This window comes from Dermacentor andersoni, chromosome 4, assembly GCF_023375885.2.
Source record: "Dermacentor andersoni chromosome 4, qqDerAnde1_hic_scaffold, whole genome shotgun sequence".
NCBI lineage: Eukaryota > Metazoa > Arthropoda > Arachnida > Ixodida > Ixodidae > Dermacentor > Dermacentor andersoni.
Window position 1 is genome coordinate 128071463 of NC_092817.1, and position 17306 is coordinate 128088768.

Consider the following 17306-nt stretch of genomic DNA (forward strand, 5'->3'; position numbering starts at 1 on the left):
CATATATCATATGAGGCAGATATGAGAACCCAGTATCGGCGTTGAACATATTTTATTGGACCTTGTTGTTGTCGAAATACTGATGTTGCTTTCTTAAGCTCGTTATGTGTCACTGCTCTTATGTATCTTTGACTGCAATAATTAATTAATTAATTGAATAATTAATGAAATAGAAGACGTTTCGTCACTTGCAAAAGAAATGCGCTACAAACGAGAAACCAAGTATATTTTTGTTCAAAAGTAGGCAGGGCGTGATGAGCCTTGTTTACTGCCAATAACACGCATAATAGTGCAACGCTTCCCGACAAGCTATATGAAATACAAGCTTTGACATACGCATCACCCCTCCCCTATGTAGTGATCACGGTACGAATGTATAGGGCCATTACATCAGTTACATTACATCAGTTACCATTACATCACGTAAATATTCAGCACCATGATGCGAGAGAGCGAAATGCCACAGAAGGCTATCCGTGCTCTGACGCGTATGAGTCGTAAATAAGGCATTAGCCTCGCATAAGTTTTTGTCGAACGACCTCCTTTACGTAGGCAACAGGCTGATGTGCAAATACGTTTCTTAGCTGCTTTGAACCGCACGTAATAGCCACCGCGCAACACTTTATGGTCTGGGTTAGAAACCACTCTACACCCTTCACCCCTCCATGCACACATGCACTTCATATACACGCAAAAGCGGCATTAAAACTAACATTGTCAAGTTTGTTTGCGGCAGTTCATCCACAAGCGCTAAGCCTTATTACGACGTCTAGCAATGAGACGCTCTGAGCGTCTCCTCGAATGAACCGGGGTCGACTTCCTCAAGCTCCTCCTCCGATTTGCAGTCGTCGAGATTCATAGTTCAACCCATAAGCGGTTGTGTAGTGCGCCCAGCGTAGGCTATAGGAAAAGCTAGATGTGCAGACCTTGTTGCGAGTGGAAGATTAAGTACGCAAGAACCTGCCAAAATTATTCGATTCTTCTTAGATATCGCTTGAAGAGCACCCCACACTCCTGCTAGCTTCACCCGTGACGGATTTTTTGGGAAATGGTTCTAGCAGTGCAGTACTATATCAGCAGATGATTTGGTCAAGCGCGACCAGATATCGAGCCCTACTCTTCTAGCGTTCCTCTTTTCTCTCCATTACCGCATTTTTCCAGTTCAACAGGATAAATTATGTTTCCTGTGTATGTAAAAAAGGGACTACTGCTGAAGTAAATTCAGTTGGCGTTACCAATATGCTCGAGATAAAGAGTTTATAATGAATAAAACTTGCCAGTGCTTATATCTGTGTGGCCGGAACGTATAGGCCAGCATAAAAAATAATAATGGATGAGAAAAAGATGAGGATGAGAAAAAGATGAGAAAGATGAGAAAAAGCGAGGATATGATATGCGTGAAGTTAAAACCTAGAATGACAGCATCCAAAATACAGATGAAACGGCGATGTGATATTCTGAGCTTTCAAAAAGAGTAGTTCCGAAGGCCACGCAGTGCAAGACGAGCTTCCCGGTGTTCCAAACAAAGTAAAAAAATAAAATAAAAGTAAACGCTGACGAAAGAAATACTTCCCGGTGGCGGAAGATCAGGCACATAGTTTACACTATGGCGTATTGTCATCATCGTCATCAGCAACGTAGGTGGCATGGCGTGAGCAGTTCACGCACGACAGACGCCACATTTGGGGACCTTCAGTTTCTTCTTCTGCTGGGACACCAGTTGGGCTGGTCGTGTCCAATATGATGCTAATAAAACTACGTTTCGTTATCAGCGCGACGAAGCCCAAAGTCCTTTCTGATTCGCAGATCCAAATAAAAGACTATCATGAAGGAGACTACAGCGAAAACGCATTAGAAGTTTAGGCATGAGCAAGCCAGGAGACGAAAAACACGTATTCTCCGGGGAATTTGGTGTCATATCTCTTGCAAAAATCGGGAAAGCGAACGCGGCCTCACGTTCGTAAATACACGGAGGCAAACAGCCGCTTACTTGATTACTTGTATCATGTGCAGTCCCATCTCGACGCAGCAGTGTGCGTGGTCTGGGCGAGCGTGCGGAAGGCCGCTGACGCAGTAGTAGCAGTCGCCGAGCAGCTTAATCCGCAGGCAGTGGTTCTCCTGCGGGAGAGAAAGACGGTACGGTCGTGTCGAATGCTTTTGCAATGGGCGTTAGGTGCATCAAAGCGGGCCTAAGAAGGATTAGGGTTGGGGAGAAACCGGAGGGGGAGCAGAAGAGAACATTCGGATTGAGTCTTTTTGTCGAGGAAATAGCTTACTTTTCTGCGGGTTCTGTTATGATAATCCCTCAAAATTTCTAGACGAATAAAAACGGATTACAGCGTCTGTGGCAGACACTCCCGCGCTAAGACCCTTTTCTTTTTTTTTTATTGCGCAACTACGTGCTGCCGCAAAATTTAAATTAAGCTATAAAGGGCTGGGTGCTGTATAAAACTCGGGAGTGGCGTGTACAAATAACCGTGTGTTCGTTGGAGAAGGTCTGGTGGACGGCCGGGGTGTAAGCTGCATGCTTCGCGTAAATGGCGGGCAGGGGCAAAAATATACGATCAGTGTATCTGACTGCTAAAAACGCGCTGCTTAAGAGTTTGAGGATGACACAAGATGTCACAGTTTCGCCCGAGAGACGAAGCATGGATTACGATAGAAAATGAGTAGACAGGAATACGAAGTAAGGATAGTAGTTTAACCGCCGTATCAACTTGGAAACGTTCGCTTACTAACTGAATTGACAAGCATGATGTGAGCGCGCACAAGCAAACATGAACACATCACATTCGATGAGTGCGGATGCTCGCTGTCAAGACTCTGGTGCGAGCAAGCGCGGCAGCAGTAGCGAGCGAGGTGACCTTCGTGCTGTCTGTCGCTTCAATGCAAAAGCGGCGGGAACACAGCCTGCACAAAAGTGTGAGCCGTCTGCACATATCTTTCGAGATACGACGCGCGCGACCGTGCAAAGGGCGCATTTGTTGGCGGAGTCTACACAAGCGGAGCCGAAGCCGCGCACCCCCTCCCTCTCGCGCTGCCTCCCCGCCTTCCTCCCTCTCGCGCGCGGGATTGTGCCGCGAATTTCAGTTCCCTTTGTGCCCGGTCGCGAAATACGCAGTTGCTGCCAGAGCGCCCCCAACGCACCCCCCCCCCCCTTCTCTCTCCTGTATACCCACGGCCTTTCGTGCGACGGAAGACGGCGCATTTGCTCACTGCTTTCCTCCTTCGTGCGCGACAGATTGAGCCGTGATCCTCGGCTTCCCTCGAGTGCTTTCACTCGCACATGCAGCATACGACGCGCGGTGTCGGTGTTATCGCCTTGGACTTTATACGGAATATTACGGCAATGGCGAGAGCAAAAATGCGCCTAAAGTGTCCATATAACTGCTACTGCAATAAAAAACTCAAAGAGAAGCTAAGGATGGAACGGAGAACCAACGTAACGTTAAGAGACATGAACACGGAGGCAGGCATGGATGGGTTCCACAACTCGAGTCATGAGCAGATCATATGGCTTTTATTAGGACGTTAGACGATGCGCCGAATTATGTTAGGGCAGCGCAGTCGAGAGTGATAGATGACTGGGTGGTATGATATAAGAAAACTCGCAGGCATATATTATTGAGTAAGCTGTACATAAGGGTAACTGGAGATCACTGGGAGAGGCATATTAATGAAGAAATTATGTATAATTTACACGTGTCTAGAACATCTTAAGGCATACTTGCTTTATTTTAACGTTTGTCTATTCTATGACCTGTAGGTATATGTAGAGGACCTTACACCATCACTGATACGCGCTATAATCAGGAACGTTGTAACCGGTCCGTCGAAGATTGGTTTCCAGTCCTATACACCTGCGTTACTGCGGTTACATCGGCGCATCTAAGCAACAATTTCCGAAAAATTGGTGTCTTCTTCTTCACTACGTATTTCGCTCATGTAGGGCGCTTTTATAGTAACTCAAGGTAATAGACACTTGGAAGTTACAATTTTCAGCAAAGCAGCAGAATTTTCGATGTAATGTAAATGCTAACGATGATTCCTCATTCTCCGACCGTTCAATACAAAGATAAAGGACAGAGCGGAACGGTTTAATGATTTCTGTAGGCATGAGAACAGCCTGATTTCTCTCTGCTTTTATAAAAGCAGTGACACAAGGAACATTAACCCTGGAAAACAAGAAAAACAACACAAGGAAAGACTCAAAGAAAAATATTTTTTCTATTCTTTGCTTATGTATATAGTAAATGGCTGCAATGCTTACTATTACAATGTTAACACGCCCTTCGCAGCTGTGTTATCTTACATGATGCGACGGAATAAACCACAGGTGCATAGCGTGGTCTTTTTGCTTCCCTTCTCTTTCGTGCGCTTGTTTAAGCGGTACGTTTTTTTTATATATTAGCCTTTTCTCGTATGTATTAAACAAAAATAAGGCGCTGCTAGAGTACTGGTAAGGAAGTATGAGGTTTTTGGTTCGAACCCACATAAAATCATGACCTGTCTTTTTTTCTTAATTTTTGCTTCAGGAAGCTGTGATGTCAGAGAGATATCGCGATGCGCAGCTCATAATTACTTATCGCAGTAAACATTAATACTAAGAAGACGTTCTTGCCCGCAACACAAGAACTTCGTTCTGGTCAGTGCAATGTTTATTGCAGTGTACTTCTGCTGATGGCCCATCGTTTCTACAAAAAATAAATAAATTCGTTATTGCCTGATCCGTTCAGCATACCTCACCATCAGAACCACTAGTTACAGCACAAAAAGTAAACCAAAACATTTACGAGATGAGAGTGATGAGCTCCCTACTAGCACACGTTTCACTAAAACAGACCTCATCGCACAGTTGTCCTCACTTATAGCAAATGTTCTGCATGTTACAGAAAGCCAAAGCCGAAGGGCATTTTGTGAGTTTCTTATGCAACAAGGAAATTGATCAAAAAATAAAAAAAATATATTTTCTATGTGGAGTTCCAGCTTGCTGCTTAAATCCGAGCCTCCACTTTCTTGACGGTAATGAGGTATTGCCTGTGGAACATGCGAACGTGCTGTTCTCTAGGCTGGCACTAGCCTGGAGCAGGTTTTATCTCAAATGAGAAGGCAGTAATGCTAGCGGAGTCCTCGTCCCCCTTTATTCGGAGCCTGTATGTTGCGCCATAACGATGACACAGCCTAGCGGCTCCTTTTAGGCGGTTACTTTTGCAACCCGTGCTTAAGAGGGGATTATTGTATTCACAAAAATTTCGTAAAACGCACTCACTCGCGCTCCATGTCGCTGAGCTCTCAAAAATTTCGCAGAGGGTTTATTATATTGGCTTCCTAATCAGTGGCTCCAGATCTCAGAATTAACAGGGAAAAAATTTTGAAAAATTAGAAAAACACGTTGCCGACGGCATTCAGAGCGCAGACCTTCATTAGCACTCTAATTGCCTGCGCGTAAACTCTTGCGCGTAAAGTAAGAAGTTTCCAGCAGATGGCAAGAACGCAGGCAGAAAGGCCGTTAGGACAAGCGGGCGAAAATTGGACGAAAGGTCTTTAGCTTCTAGCGAAATGCCTGTCTAAAGCCATGTTTGAAATAATTGTCTGTATGAGATAGTGCATAAAACACTCTGAGCGTGTGAACAAGTTTCAACGCGTTTAATTTTGCGAGAATGCTTCGAGATTACTGCGCCCCGAATGCCTCAAAGGAGTACTGAGATTACGTCTTTGTTTATTCTTATTTTCTTTGTTTTTGCTTCGAATGAGAGTACTGAAGCTCGAAACCCTATAAAAAGTACATCAAAGTGTACAAGGCCGAGTAGGTCACGGCGAAGTATAGCAGTGAAGTTTAATAACGCACAAAATTTCATATACTACGGGATGCTTGAAATGGTTAGGTGGGTAATGTGAATGGGCTGTAATGAAAGTGGCCAGTCAGGAGAAGCCAGCATTGAACGCACCACAAATTTGCAGCTTGTCAGTTCCCGAGTGCACGTTAGTGAGTGACGACATACCACTAATCGAGCGATTACTAATTCCTTGATCGGGCTGGAAACTTTTTAAGGAGACGCGGAAACACTTGCATAGAGAAACGCAGCCACTGAGAACATGTTTTGTTCGTTTTTTTTTTGTTTTCCACTACGTAGGAAATATTGAGGAGGCAGGCAAATACTGTATTTCTTCTTGTTTTGTTGTTTCTTTCTTCCACTTACGTTTGCAAGACGGTCGAAGCGAGCAAACAGATCGTTCAGAACTTTGACCAGTTCTTGGGCCGAGCACCTTGACGCCAGAGCGGTGAAACCTTGTATGTCCGCAAAGAGGATGCTGCAGCAAAGAAAGAAACGAAGAGAAAGAGAGAGATGAGAGAAACCCATTCCGATCCAACGCAAATGTTGCTATCGATGTGAAGCGAAGCTTGAGTGAAGTGTTTCAATGAACGCTATAAATCTGTTCGTCTGGGGCACCTGCGTTTTGCAACTATACCAGGGGTTCCAGCGAACACTTTCAAAATTTCTTAAAAGGATTGCCTGTGGCAGATAGCACAATTCTAATCCATGAGTCAATGTCCCTTGTGTCACATCAATTACCCAAAATGCTGAAATGCATATTCGACTAAATAAAAAAACCACTATTTAAGTTTTTAACTAATTACCTTGTGGCACACATTGCAAATAACAAATTCTAGTCGGGGACTTAGCAAGGCGGATTGACTTGAAACGAATTCTCAGCATGACGCCAGTTTCGAGATATTAATTCCCGAACTTTGCGGAGAAATGCATTGGCATTCCAGTTAGTGTGCTTCAATTCACAAAATGATGTTTTGTTAAGAAAGTAAGTGGAACGACAAGTGCATTTTTACTGCAAGTTTGACGGTGCATTTCTCTTAAATCGTGTCACATTTGCTTGCACAACGCCCAAATAACGTTCCACCTTAAAGAAAATTGAGACAACTTGATCAATTTTTTTCTGCCCATGAAGAGTACATTAGCCAAAGAATGCAATGCAATGTTATTTGAAATATAATAGCCTAGCGTGAAATTACCTATTCGAGCATTTAAGTATAATTATAATTATTAACAATTGTTATATTGAGCTATTCGCAGCTGAAACGCCACCCCAGTGTTTCAAGGAAGAAAGAAAGAGGTATTGGTTTAGCGCTTCCTTTCAGGGTGCCAAAATCAGCATTTCAGAAAACTAGCGTATCAAATATGATACGTAGAGCTTTGTGGGATTCACGGAGTGCGAGATGATTTCAATGTTCACGAACAATATTTCTTTCATGGATAGTTCGCGTATAGAAGGTGCACACACGAAAAAATAAAGAAAGGAAATGAAACGACAAAATATGTTTCAACAGCCTGCTTTCTGATAGTCCAAGTCTCACGTGCACAAGCTGAAGCACACAGGCCATCAGTTCTAACTTTGAAGTAAACGCGAAAATGTGTAAATCAGTGTACGGGAAAGATAGAACCCACAAGAAAAATAAATAGGCCACTGGTTGCAAATGCCACGAATGAGTTCCCTAAAATAAAAAAAAATAATTTTGTAAAAGGATATACATGAAGCGCGCAGCACGACATACAAAAGAAAGTACCATAGCACAAAAATTACATCATATTTAAACAAGAAAAAAATTTTTTTTTTGCCATGAGCTAGTCTTAACTTAGCATGCGAAATCAGGCTTCGAAATTCGGTGGACCTATACTGGTCTGCACGCCCAGAGATATAACGCCCCGGCTCGTTCCAAAAACGAGCAGCGACTGCGCGCACGCAAGAGCGCAGAAATTGGCAGACGCCCGGCCACCGCCGGGCAGTGATCAACTAAAAGCATCTCACTGCGCTGGCAAGCAAGTTGCTCGCCCTCGTCGCTGGTGCGGTGTGCAGTTTATGCATGCCGTGCGATGCAGCCAGTCCCGCGCTGTTATGTGCGGCCATTCGCGAATGGCCGATTGCTGCCGCACCCCACGACACTGCTACTACAGGCACAGGCGCGTCGGCATACGGGGTGTGGTATGGATTTCATCGGTAGTCAGAGAACATGCAGCTTGATCGCTTTGGGCCAATTTGCACGAATGTCCCGTCGTTTCGGGGCGAAGAATAGCGGGGAGCTTCGTTCGGGCGTTCCGCGTATACAGATAACGAGAATAGTTCTGTTAGCGCCTATTCCTCAAGCATAATGAGGTAGACAGGAAAGGAGAAGGGGAGGAAAGATAAAGCTGTATTCCTTAAACGCTATTCGCGCGCATGCGTCGTAAACTGTTTCGCTGTAACTAGGCCTTTCGTAGTGGAATGACTGGTGGATGTATGTTACGAGCGTCCACTTCGCAACGGCGCAGAGGGTGATGTCATCAGGGGTCGTTATCCTAATCTTGCTACTGCATTATTTATTTTACCTTTATTGGTGATTCATGCACAAACCATCGAACATCGAGCAAATTTGCTGCCCGAAAGAGCAATGTCGTCTCAGTCAGTGCCATTCCCTGCATGCCTTTTCACCACGAATACTCCAACCGTCTTGTACTGTTCTTGGAAGTATCGTAATCATCGCTGTCGGACTCCGCAGTACGCAGTTTAAGGAAAACATGCAGTTTTCTTGACCATGTACGTCTGTCTGATTCTATCTTTCTCTCTGTCTGATTCCGTCCGTCCGTCCGTCCGTCCGTCCGTCCGTCCGTCCGTCCGTCCGTCTGTCTGTCTGTCTGTCTGTCTGTCTGTCTGTCTGTCTGTCTGTCTGTCTGTCTGTCTGTCTGTCTGTCTGTCTGTCTGTCTGTCTGTCTGTCTCCGTCCGTCCGTCTGTCCGTCCGTCTGTCTGTCTGTCTGTCTGTCTGTCTGTCTGTCTGTCTGTCTGTTGTCTGTCTGTCTGTCTGTCTGTCTGTCTGTTGTCTGTCTGTCTGTCTGTCTGTCTGTCTGTCTGTCTGTCTGTCTGTCTGTCTGTCTGTCTGTCTGTCTGTCTGTCTTCGAGCCACAATGCTTCATTTGAAGTACGAATTTAGCCACGAGAGCAAATCACCGTTGATTTGAAGCTAAGCTATGAAGGTAAGTTGAAGGTAAATTATGGTTTCGTTCAGCGTGCTCCAGCCAACCTGCCCATTGGCCTTCGCATTTCCACTTTTTGCGAGAATGCTTTCTCATCTTCCCGCAATTGTGTTGAAGAACCTCATGTAACAACAGGAAAACGCGTGCTCTTCCGTATGCATTTCGGAAATGCGCAAGCGTTCCTATGAGAATCGGCAAAAATGTATATCTTGTTTATGTTTGTACTTGTCATCTAGAGCACATTCCTTTACTTCATGTACTAGTTCTCCAGGAATTCTTCTTAGCATATCTGTTACTTTTTGCTCTAAGGTACCTCGATTATTTTGCGCTCCGTCTTCGCATACATGTTTACTCGCAAGCCTCTGTGTTCTGCTGCCCCTGAGTAGGGTAGCAAACAGGACATCTGCCTGACTGACCTCCTTGTTTTCTTTCTTCTTTTTTCCGTTGTCGAGTCATCGCACCAGAAGAAGGTCATGACACATGTGATTCTGCTTTCATCTTTCTGTCCACCCGTATCTGTCTCCCCCAATGTAGGGTAACGAACCGCATATTTTCCTCACGGCTAAATACCTTGCCTTTCCCACCTTTATTTATCCTGAATTTTTTTTTTATCTCGCGAAACTTACAGAGCAGTCACAGACTCGTAAGTACTCGAGTGGCTAAAACTTGAGCTTGATAGTGTGTGCAGCGGTGGCGCACAGGTAGAGCATCCGCCTCGCGTGCAAGAGGACCGCGGTTCGAATCCCGGTGCCGCGCAATTTTCCACCGGATTAAAAAAAATCCGCGTGTTGATAAAATTCCATAAACAGGCCTGGAGTGCGGCCTGATCCCGGCGACCAGAACCGGCAACGCATTCCCTCAACACAGCAGGATTGGCCGCCCTGGTGCGGTACTTGGCCACAACCTCCCTATATGAATACAACAATAAAACTCGAACCCTCTGTCCCCAGCGGCTGCGAAGCAACTGACCACGGCGGCGGTCAGACCTGCGACGCAGCAGAGGGTGCTAAGAATCCCTGGTTCAGGAAAGGCCGGCATTAGAATCGGAACCAAACAACGTTTAACGCTAGAACTTTATCTAGTGAGGCGAATCTAGCAGTGCTATTAAAGGAATTAGATGGCAGTAAATGGGATATAATAGGGCTCAGTGAAGTTAGGAGGACAAAAGAAGCATATATGGTGCTAAAAAGCGGACACGTCCTGTGCTACCGGGGCTTACCAGAGAGACGAGAACTAGGAGTTGAAACAAAATACACTATACTGATGGGCGACTTCAATGCCAGCGTAGGCAAGAAGCAGGCCGGAGACATGTCAGTGGGGGAATATGGCATAGTTTCTAGGAATATCAAGGGAGAGTTATTAGTAGAGTTTGCAGAGCAGAGTAATATGCGGATAATTAATACCTTCTTCCGCAAGCGTATAGCCGAAAGTGGACGTGGAGCAGCCCGAATGGCGAGTCTAGAAATGAAACAGGCCTTATACTCTGCGCTAACCCTGGCATCATACAAGATGTGGATGTGCTCGACAAAGTGCGCTGCAGTGACCATAGCAAGGTAAGAACTCGAATTAGCCTTGACTTGGGGAGGGAACGGAAGAAACTGGTACATAAGAAGCCAATCAATGAATTAGCGGTAAGGGGGAAACTAGAGGAATTCCGGATCAAGCTACAGAACAGGTATTCGGCTTTAACCCAGGAAGAGGACCATAGTGTTGAAGCAATGAACGACAATCTTATGGGCATCATTAAAGAGTGCGCAATAGAAGTCGGTGGTAACGCCGTTAAACAGGAAACGAGTAAACTATCGCAGGAGACGAAAGATCTGATCAAGAAACGCCAATGTATGAAAGCATCTAACCCTACAGCTAGAATAGAACTGGCAGAACTTTCTAAGTTAATCAACAAGTGTAAGACAGCGGACATAAGGAACTATAATCTGCATAGAATTGAGCAGGCTCTCAGGAACGGAGGAAGCCTAAAAGCAGTGAAGAAGAAACTAGGAATAGGCAAGAATCAGATGTATGCGTTAAGAGACAAAGTCGGCAATATCAGTACTAATATGGATGAGATAGTTCAAGTCGCTGAGGAGTTCTATAGAGATTTATACAGTACGAGTGGTACCCACGATGATAATGGAAGAGAGAATAATCTAGAGGAACTTGAAGTCCCACAAGTAACGCCGGAAGAAGTACAGAAAACCTTGGGAGCTATGCAAAGCGGGAAGGCAGCTGGGGAGGATCAGATAACAGCAGATTTGTTGAAGGATGGTGGGCAGATTGTCCTAGAAAAACTGGCCACCCTGTATACGCAATGCCTCATGACCTCGAGCGTGCCGGAATATTGGAAGGACGCTAACATAATCCCAATCCATAAGAAAGGGGACGCCAAAGACTTGAAAAATTATAGACCGATCAGCCTACTGTCCGTTGCCTACAAAGTATTTACTAAGGTAATTGCAAATAGAATCAGGAACACCTTAGACTTCCGTCAACCAAAGGAACAGCCAGGATTCCGTAAAGACTACTCAACAATAGACCATATTCACACTATCAATCAGGTGTTAGACAAATGTGCGGAATACAACCAACCCTTATATATAGCTTTTATTGTTTACGAGAAAGCGTTCGATTCAGTCGAAACCTCAGCAGTCATGGAGGCATTGCGGAATCAGGGTGTAGACGAGCCGTATGTAAAAATGCTGAAAAATATATATAATGGCTCTACGGCCACCGTAGTCCTCCATAAAGAAAGCAAGAAAATCCCAATAAAGAAAGGCGTCATACAGGGAGATACGATCTCTCCAATGCTATTCACAGCGTGTTTACAGGAGGTATTCAGAGACCTGGATCGGGAAGAATTGGGGATAAGAGTTAATGGAGAATACCTTAGTAACTTGCGATTCGCTGATGATATTGCCTTGCTTAGTAACTCAGGAGACCAACTGCAATGCATGCTCACTGACCTGGAGAGGCAAAGCAGAAGGGTGGGTCTAAAAATTAATCTGCAGAAAACTAAAGTAATGTTTAACAGTCTCGGAAGGGAACAGCAGTTTACAATAGGTAGTGAGGCACCGGAAGTGGTAAGGGAACAGATCTACTCAGGAGAGGTAGTGACCGCAGATGCGGATAATGAGACTGAAATAATCAGAAGAATAAGAATGGGCTGGGGTGCGTTTGGCAGGCATTCTAAGATCATGAACAGCAGGTTGCCATTATCCCTCAAGAGAAAAGTGTATAACAGCTGTGTCTTACCAGTACTCACGTACGGGGCAGAAACCTGGAGGCGTACGAAAAGGGTTCTATTTAAATTGAGGACGACGTAACGAGCTATGGAAAGAAGAATGATAGGTGTAACGTTAAGGGATAAGAAAAGAGCAGATTGGGTAACGGAACAAACGCGAGTTAAAGACATCTTAGTTGAAATTAAGAAAATGAAATGGGCATGGGCAGGACATGTAATGAAAAGGGTAGATAACGGATGGTCATTAAGGGTTAGGGACTGGATTCTAAGGGAAGGGAAGCGTAGCAGGGGATGGCAGAAAGTTAGGTGGGCGGATGAGATTAAGAAGTTTGCAGGGACAACATGGCCACAATTAGTACATGACTGAGGTAGTTGGAGAAGTCTGGGAGAGGCCTTTGCCCTGCAGTGGGCGTAACCAGGCTTATGAGGATGATGATGATGTCTGACCGGATGTCGGATATATATGATGTCGGATGTCGGATATACGGATGTCTGACCAAGGACAGACATCCGTATAGAGTGCAACGTGCACCTTACAAAGTATTTGGAGGTGTGGATAAGTGTTTGTCTGTACCCAGCGCCAGTCCCTGGACTGTACTCCCGTAAGGTCGGGACGTGGGCTGCTGTATTTCTGTCTCACTTTTCTTTCGCTTTCGAGGATGTCGTGTAGGTGGATCGGGGATTCCTCAAAAGGTCTAACCGGTGCTCGGATGCTTATTCCTCGACCAGTTCGGTGCGCCCTCTCGTTTCCCTCATCTCCGGAGTGCGCCGGGCACCACAGTACTGCATAGTGTCATTCTAGGGTGGTGTCTAGCATACTGTGAATTGATTTTGTATTGGATGGTACCCGTCATAAACGGATGGCATGCCGCGTGGGAGTCCGTCACGACCAATGCAGATTGTTCTTTCGCCCCTGCATCTGAAAGGGCCAGCGCTATGGCTGCTGCATCTGCGGTGCAGTCTAAGGGGTCCGAATGGAGGCCGTTATCGATGTGGACTGATTGAGGGCCACTATTGTGAGTGTGTCTGTTGCCACTCTACACGCGTCCTTGTGGTATATGTCTGGATTTCTTCCATATTTGTTTCGTAATGCCTTTGATCGCGCCTTTCTTCTGCTTTGGTGGAGTAGCCGTGCTCACATTCTTGGATTGGTGAAACTAGAATTTTCTCTCTTGTTAGTCTGGGTAGCAAAGCTGTTTCTTCCCCACCGTACGGCGTTCTCAGGGGATATCCCAACTTTTGCAGCAGGGCCCTTCCTTGTTCCGTCGAATTCACACGTTCTCTCTGTGCCACGACCATCGCAGTGGCGTGACCTTCATATGTGTTGTAAGTACAAAGAGCTTACAATCTTTCGGTGATCATGTTGTTTAGTAATCACAGGGCAGCCCTATGCGCTGCCCTGATGATGCATTGTACTTCGGTCGTTTCGGTCTTATATAGTTTTTGAAAGGGGAGGCTATATGTCACCCTGCTTATAACAAATGCAGGAGTCTGACCATCTCCGCTTCTCTGAAGTCAGTTCGTTGTTTTGTGCCTGTGTGGATAATTCGGGTCACATTCGTTGTGGTTTGTTTTAACGTGTCTAGCGTGTGCGATACCCTGGCATTATCTTATGTCCACATATCTAGTATTCTGAATATTTCTAAATGTCTAATCGGCTGCCGGTACAATATCGAGCTTATGTCCGGGTGCTCAGTTCTCCTCAAGCATTTGGCTTTCCCTCGTATATGTTCCGATTTTTCCGGCGCGCATTTCATGCCTGCCTCCCGAGAAGTGTTCTGCTTTCTCAATCGCCTTCTGCAATGTGTCCTGCTTTTCCCCGTATGAGCCTCTGTGTGCCCATTGCATGATGTGGCCTGCGTATATGTCGAGCCCCAGGTCTTAGTCCTCCCGGAGAGCTAATGCAAATTCCTGCGTTCCTATATTGAAGAACAGCGGGGAGTTCCTTTGTTGGTTAGTGGGATGTGTGCGGATCTCGTTGACCCTATACCTATCGTTGCCGTTCTGTTCTATAATAAATGTCCCAAGTAATTGTATGTTCGTTTTCCACATCCAGTTTTCTCAATTTCCTCTAGGATAGTGAGATGGGAGATGGTATCAAAGGCTTTCTTTTTTTTATGTCTCGTGCTACGATTACACTTTCCTCGCCTCCATTTGGTCGTTTGAGTGCCTGCTCTTTAAAGAGTAAGAAGACGTCTTGTGCTGAACTGTGTGGTCGAAAGCCGAACATGGAATGTTGAAAGAGTCCCAAATCTTTGATATGCATATTAAGCCGCGTTTGTATTACTTTCTCGAAAAGTTTTCCTAGGCAGGACGCGAGTGACATAGGTCGTTGATTTTGGATGTTCTTGGGTGTTCCTGGTTTAGGTATGAGAATTATGTTAGCTTCCTTCCCTTCCCGTGGCACTGTACCAACGTTCCTTAAGTTTTCGTTAAAGGAGTCCATTAGTTTAGCTAATGCGTCGTGAGTCAAGTTGCGAATCATCGAGTTCGTTGTTCGATCACTACCTGGGGCGGTGTTGCTTTTGAATGACTGTGCCACTGCATAAACTTCTGCCGATGTTATGGGACTGTCGAGTTTGTCGTTTTTGATGTCCCTGTATATCCGCGAGGCGGCGTCTGTATGTGATGTTTGTTCTGTGCCAACATAAGTGTTCTCGAGGTGTTCTATTAGTTCCACGTCTGATCCCTCGAGCTTATTGCTTATTTGTTGCAGGGTGTTGTTCACTACCGTTGTGGTTGGTATTTGTGGGGTCCATTATGCTTGTCAACATGTTCATTTTTTTTCCTCTTTATTCTTTTTAGCATGGAGGGTGCCTTATAGCGAGTCAAAGAATTGAAGCTAATTCTTATTGTCGAATGTCTTGGCATACTCGTTTGCCTGCTGTGTTAGTTCTGCTATACGGATTTTGAGTTTCCTGTTGTGCCTCCGTTTCTTTCACATCCTAGTTAGGCTACGTGTGCGTCAACGGCTCGCTTTTCTGTTGCGGTGTTTATTGTGCGTGTAGTTTTCTCGTGCATCTGCCGCAGAGCTTGTGCCGGAGTGGACGGCCTACCGAGCTCAACAAATACTTGAACCGAAATGAAGAAGCTCCAATCAATCTTCTCCTATTTTAAATTTTGGTTGATGTTTCTTTATTCTTTAGTTTAGTTGAGTTGAGTTGTTGTAGGCTACTGGTGGGATTAGCCTTGCAGTTGCTGCCGGCAATTGCTCCACTGTAGCGACACTTAAAATAAGTAAATCACATAATCAGACACAGACCTCACAAAATACAAATGGTCACTCCTCAGTTCACCATGTGGAGGCCAAATCTGTGTCCTGTATATAACTTAAAAGAAGGCGAGAGACCTCCTTCCTACACAACCGGTTCCCGCGCGGGAAAACAATGTCTTGAAAAGAGCTGTGAGGAACTCCTGTCTTCTTGAGGGACCCGAATAACACCCTCCTTTCCGCGTTATACACAGTACAGCACATTAGGTAATGTTCTATGTCACCGCACACACCACACGTTGAACATAATGGTGATAACGCCAGGCCAGTCTTATACATCCACGCAGGGGTTCGAGCAGAGCCCGTGCGAATGCGGAGCAGTAAGGTGGCTTGGTTTCTTTTGAGGCCCTTGATCACACATGGCTTGTGAGGTGAGCTCCACAAAGAACTGAGGTGGCACAAGACTGCTTCTCTGAAGAGTCTGTTGTAGTCTTGAGGCACTCTTCTCAATGGATTCCCAGACAGCGCTCTATGGGCGAGGCTGTCCGCCATCTCGTTGCCTATGATACCTGTGTGCGAGGGCACCCATTGGAAACGTATGGAGAAGCCTTTGATATGGAGATTGTGCACCGAGCGTAGGGAGCTAAGACATAAGGCATCAGTAGGGAACCCGTGCTCTAACCTTTGAAGGGCAGATTTTGAATCTGCAAGAATAACAACAGGTTGAGGCGTACAAAACCATAGTTTCTTTAGAGCTGCCTCAATGGCAACGCTTTCGGCCGTTGTGGAGGACACGACTGCAGTGAAGCGAACAGACCAATCATACTTCAAAGAGGGAATGTGAAAAGCAGCTGCACTAGATCCTTTGACCTTGTCCACAGAGCCATCAGTAAAGATTTGAAGATGACGTGCATATTCAGACTCAAGATGTTCCAGTACCAGCGAACGCGTTGCCGCCAGAGGAGAATTCCGCTTAGCGCGTACGTGAGGAATTGCCAACGAACAATCGAGGCTCGCGAATGACCAAGGTGGTTTCAACCTCTTAGTTCGACCTCTAGCGTCAAGCCCCAGGTAACCAAGAGTATTTAGTGCCAAGTACGCTCGGGACTCAGATCTCTTTCGAAGGCGCTGTAGAAGGGCTCAGCCGGCTGCCGTCTGTTTGAGGCGGCCAATTTGCAACAATAACCTTTGTGAAGCGACTAGGCTAAGAGGTCTCGATAGAGATTCACAAAGTACTGCTTTGTTAGGAGCAGTCTGCGGAACGCCAAGAGCCCTTCTCAGGCCCTATCTGTGCAGAACCTCAAGTCGTTCCAGCTGTGATATCGAGGGGGAAATTAAAGGGAGCTGATACATTATCCGACTCGTCACTAGTGCATCGTGCAACCTGATCATTGAGGAAGGGTGATTTCCCCATTGCTCACTTGCAACTCTACGGATCACATTGAGACGCGAAGATATCGATGTCACAACCGAGTCCACAGCTCGTCGCCACTGTAGACGGTAGTCAATAATGACACCCAAAAAGCGCTTGTGTTTCAATTGTCGAAGGCAAGATTGATCAAGGTCTATCTTCAGCCGCGCATGCCTTCTTCCTCTACCTGGAAACATGATGAAGCCAGATTTTTCCACCGAGAGAGTCAACCCAACACCTTGAAGGTAATTTTGAACTGAAAGTAATGCCTGTCGAGCTATCAGAGCAAAACGCTTGTGTTGATATCCGGTTAACCAAAGACAAATGTCGTCTGCGTATATCGACATATGGACATGCCTGCAATGATTTTGCACTTCAGCAGGAAGACCAGCCATTGCAACGTTAAAGAGCGTTGGGGAAAG

At 45.6% G+C, this 17306-nt stretch overlaps 1 protein-coding gene across 2 annotated transcripts in view; it reads right to left on the reverse strand.

The window, feature by feature from the left end:
• The window catches only part of LOC126537632 (adenylate cyclase type 8-like), a 618168-nt gene that overhangs the window by 70123 nt on the left and 530739 nt on the right, over window positions 1-17306 (reverse strand). For both annotated transcript variants that reach the window (XM_050184787.3, XM_072287919.1), the window contains exons 7-8: window positions 6201-6312; window positions 1991-2118 (exon numbers count right to left, since the gene is read on the reverse strand). In XM_050184787.3, the coding sequence (XP_050040744.2) occupies window positions 1991-2118; window positions 6201-6312 (240 nt within the window). The remainder of the gene's footprint in view (window positions 1-1990; window positions 2119-6200; window positions 6313-17306) is intronic.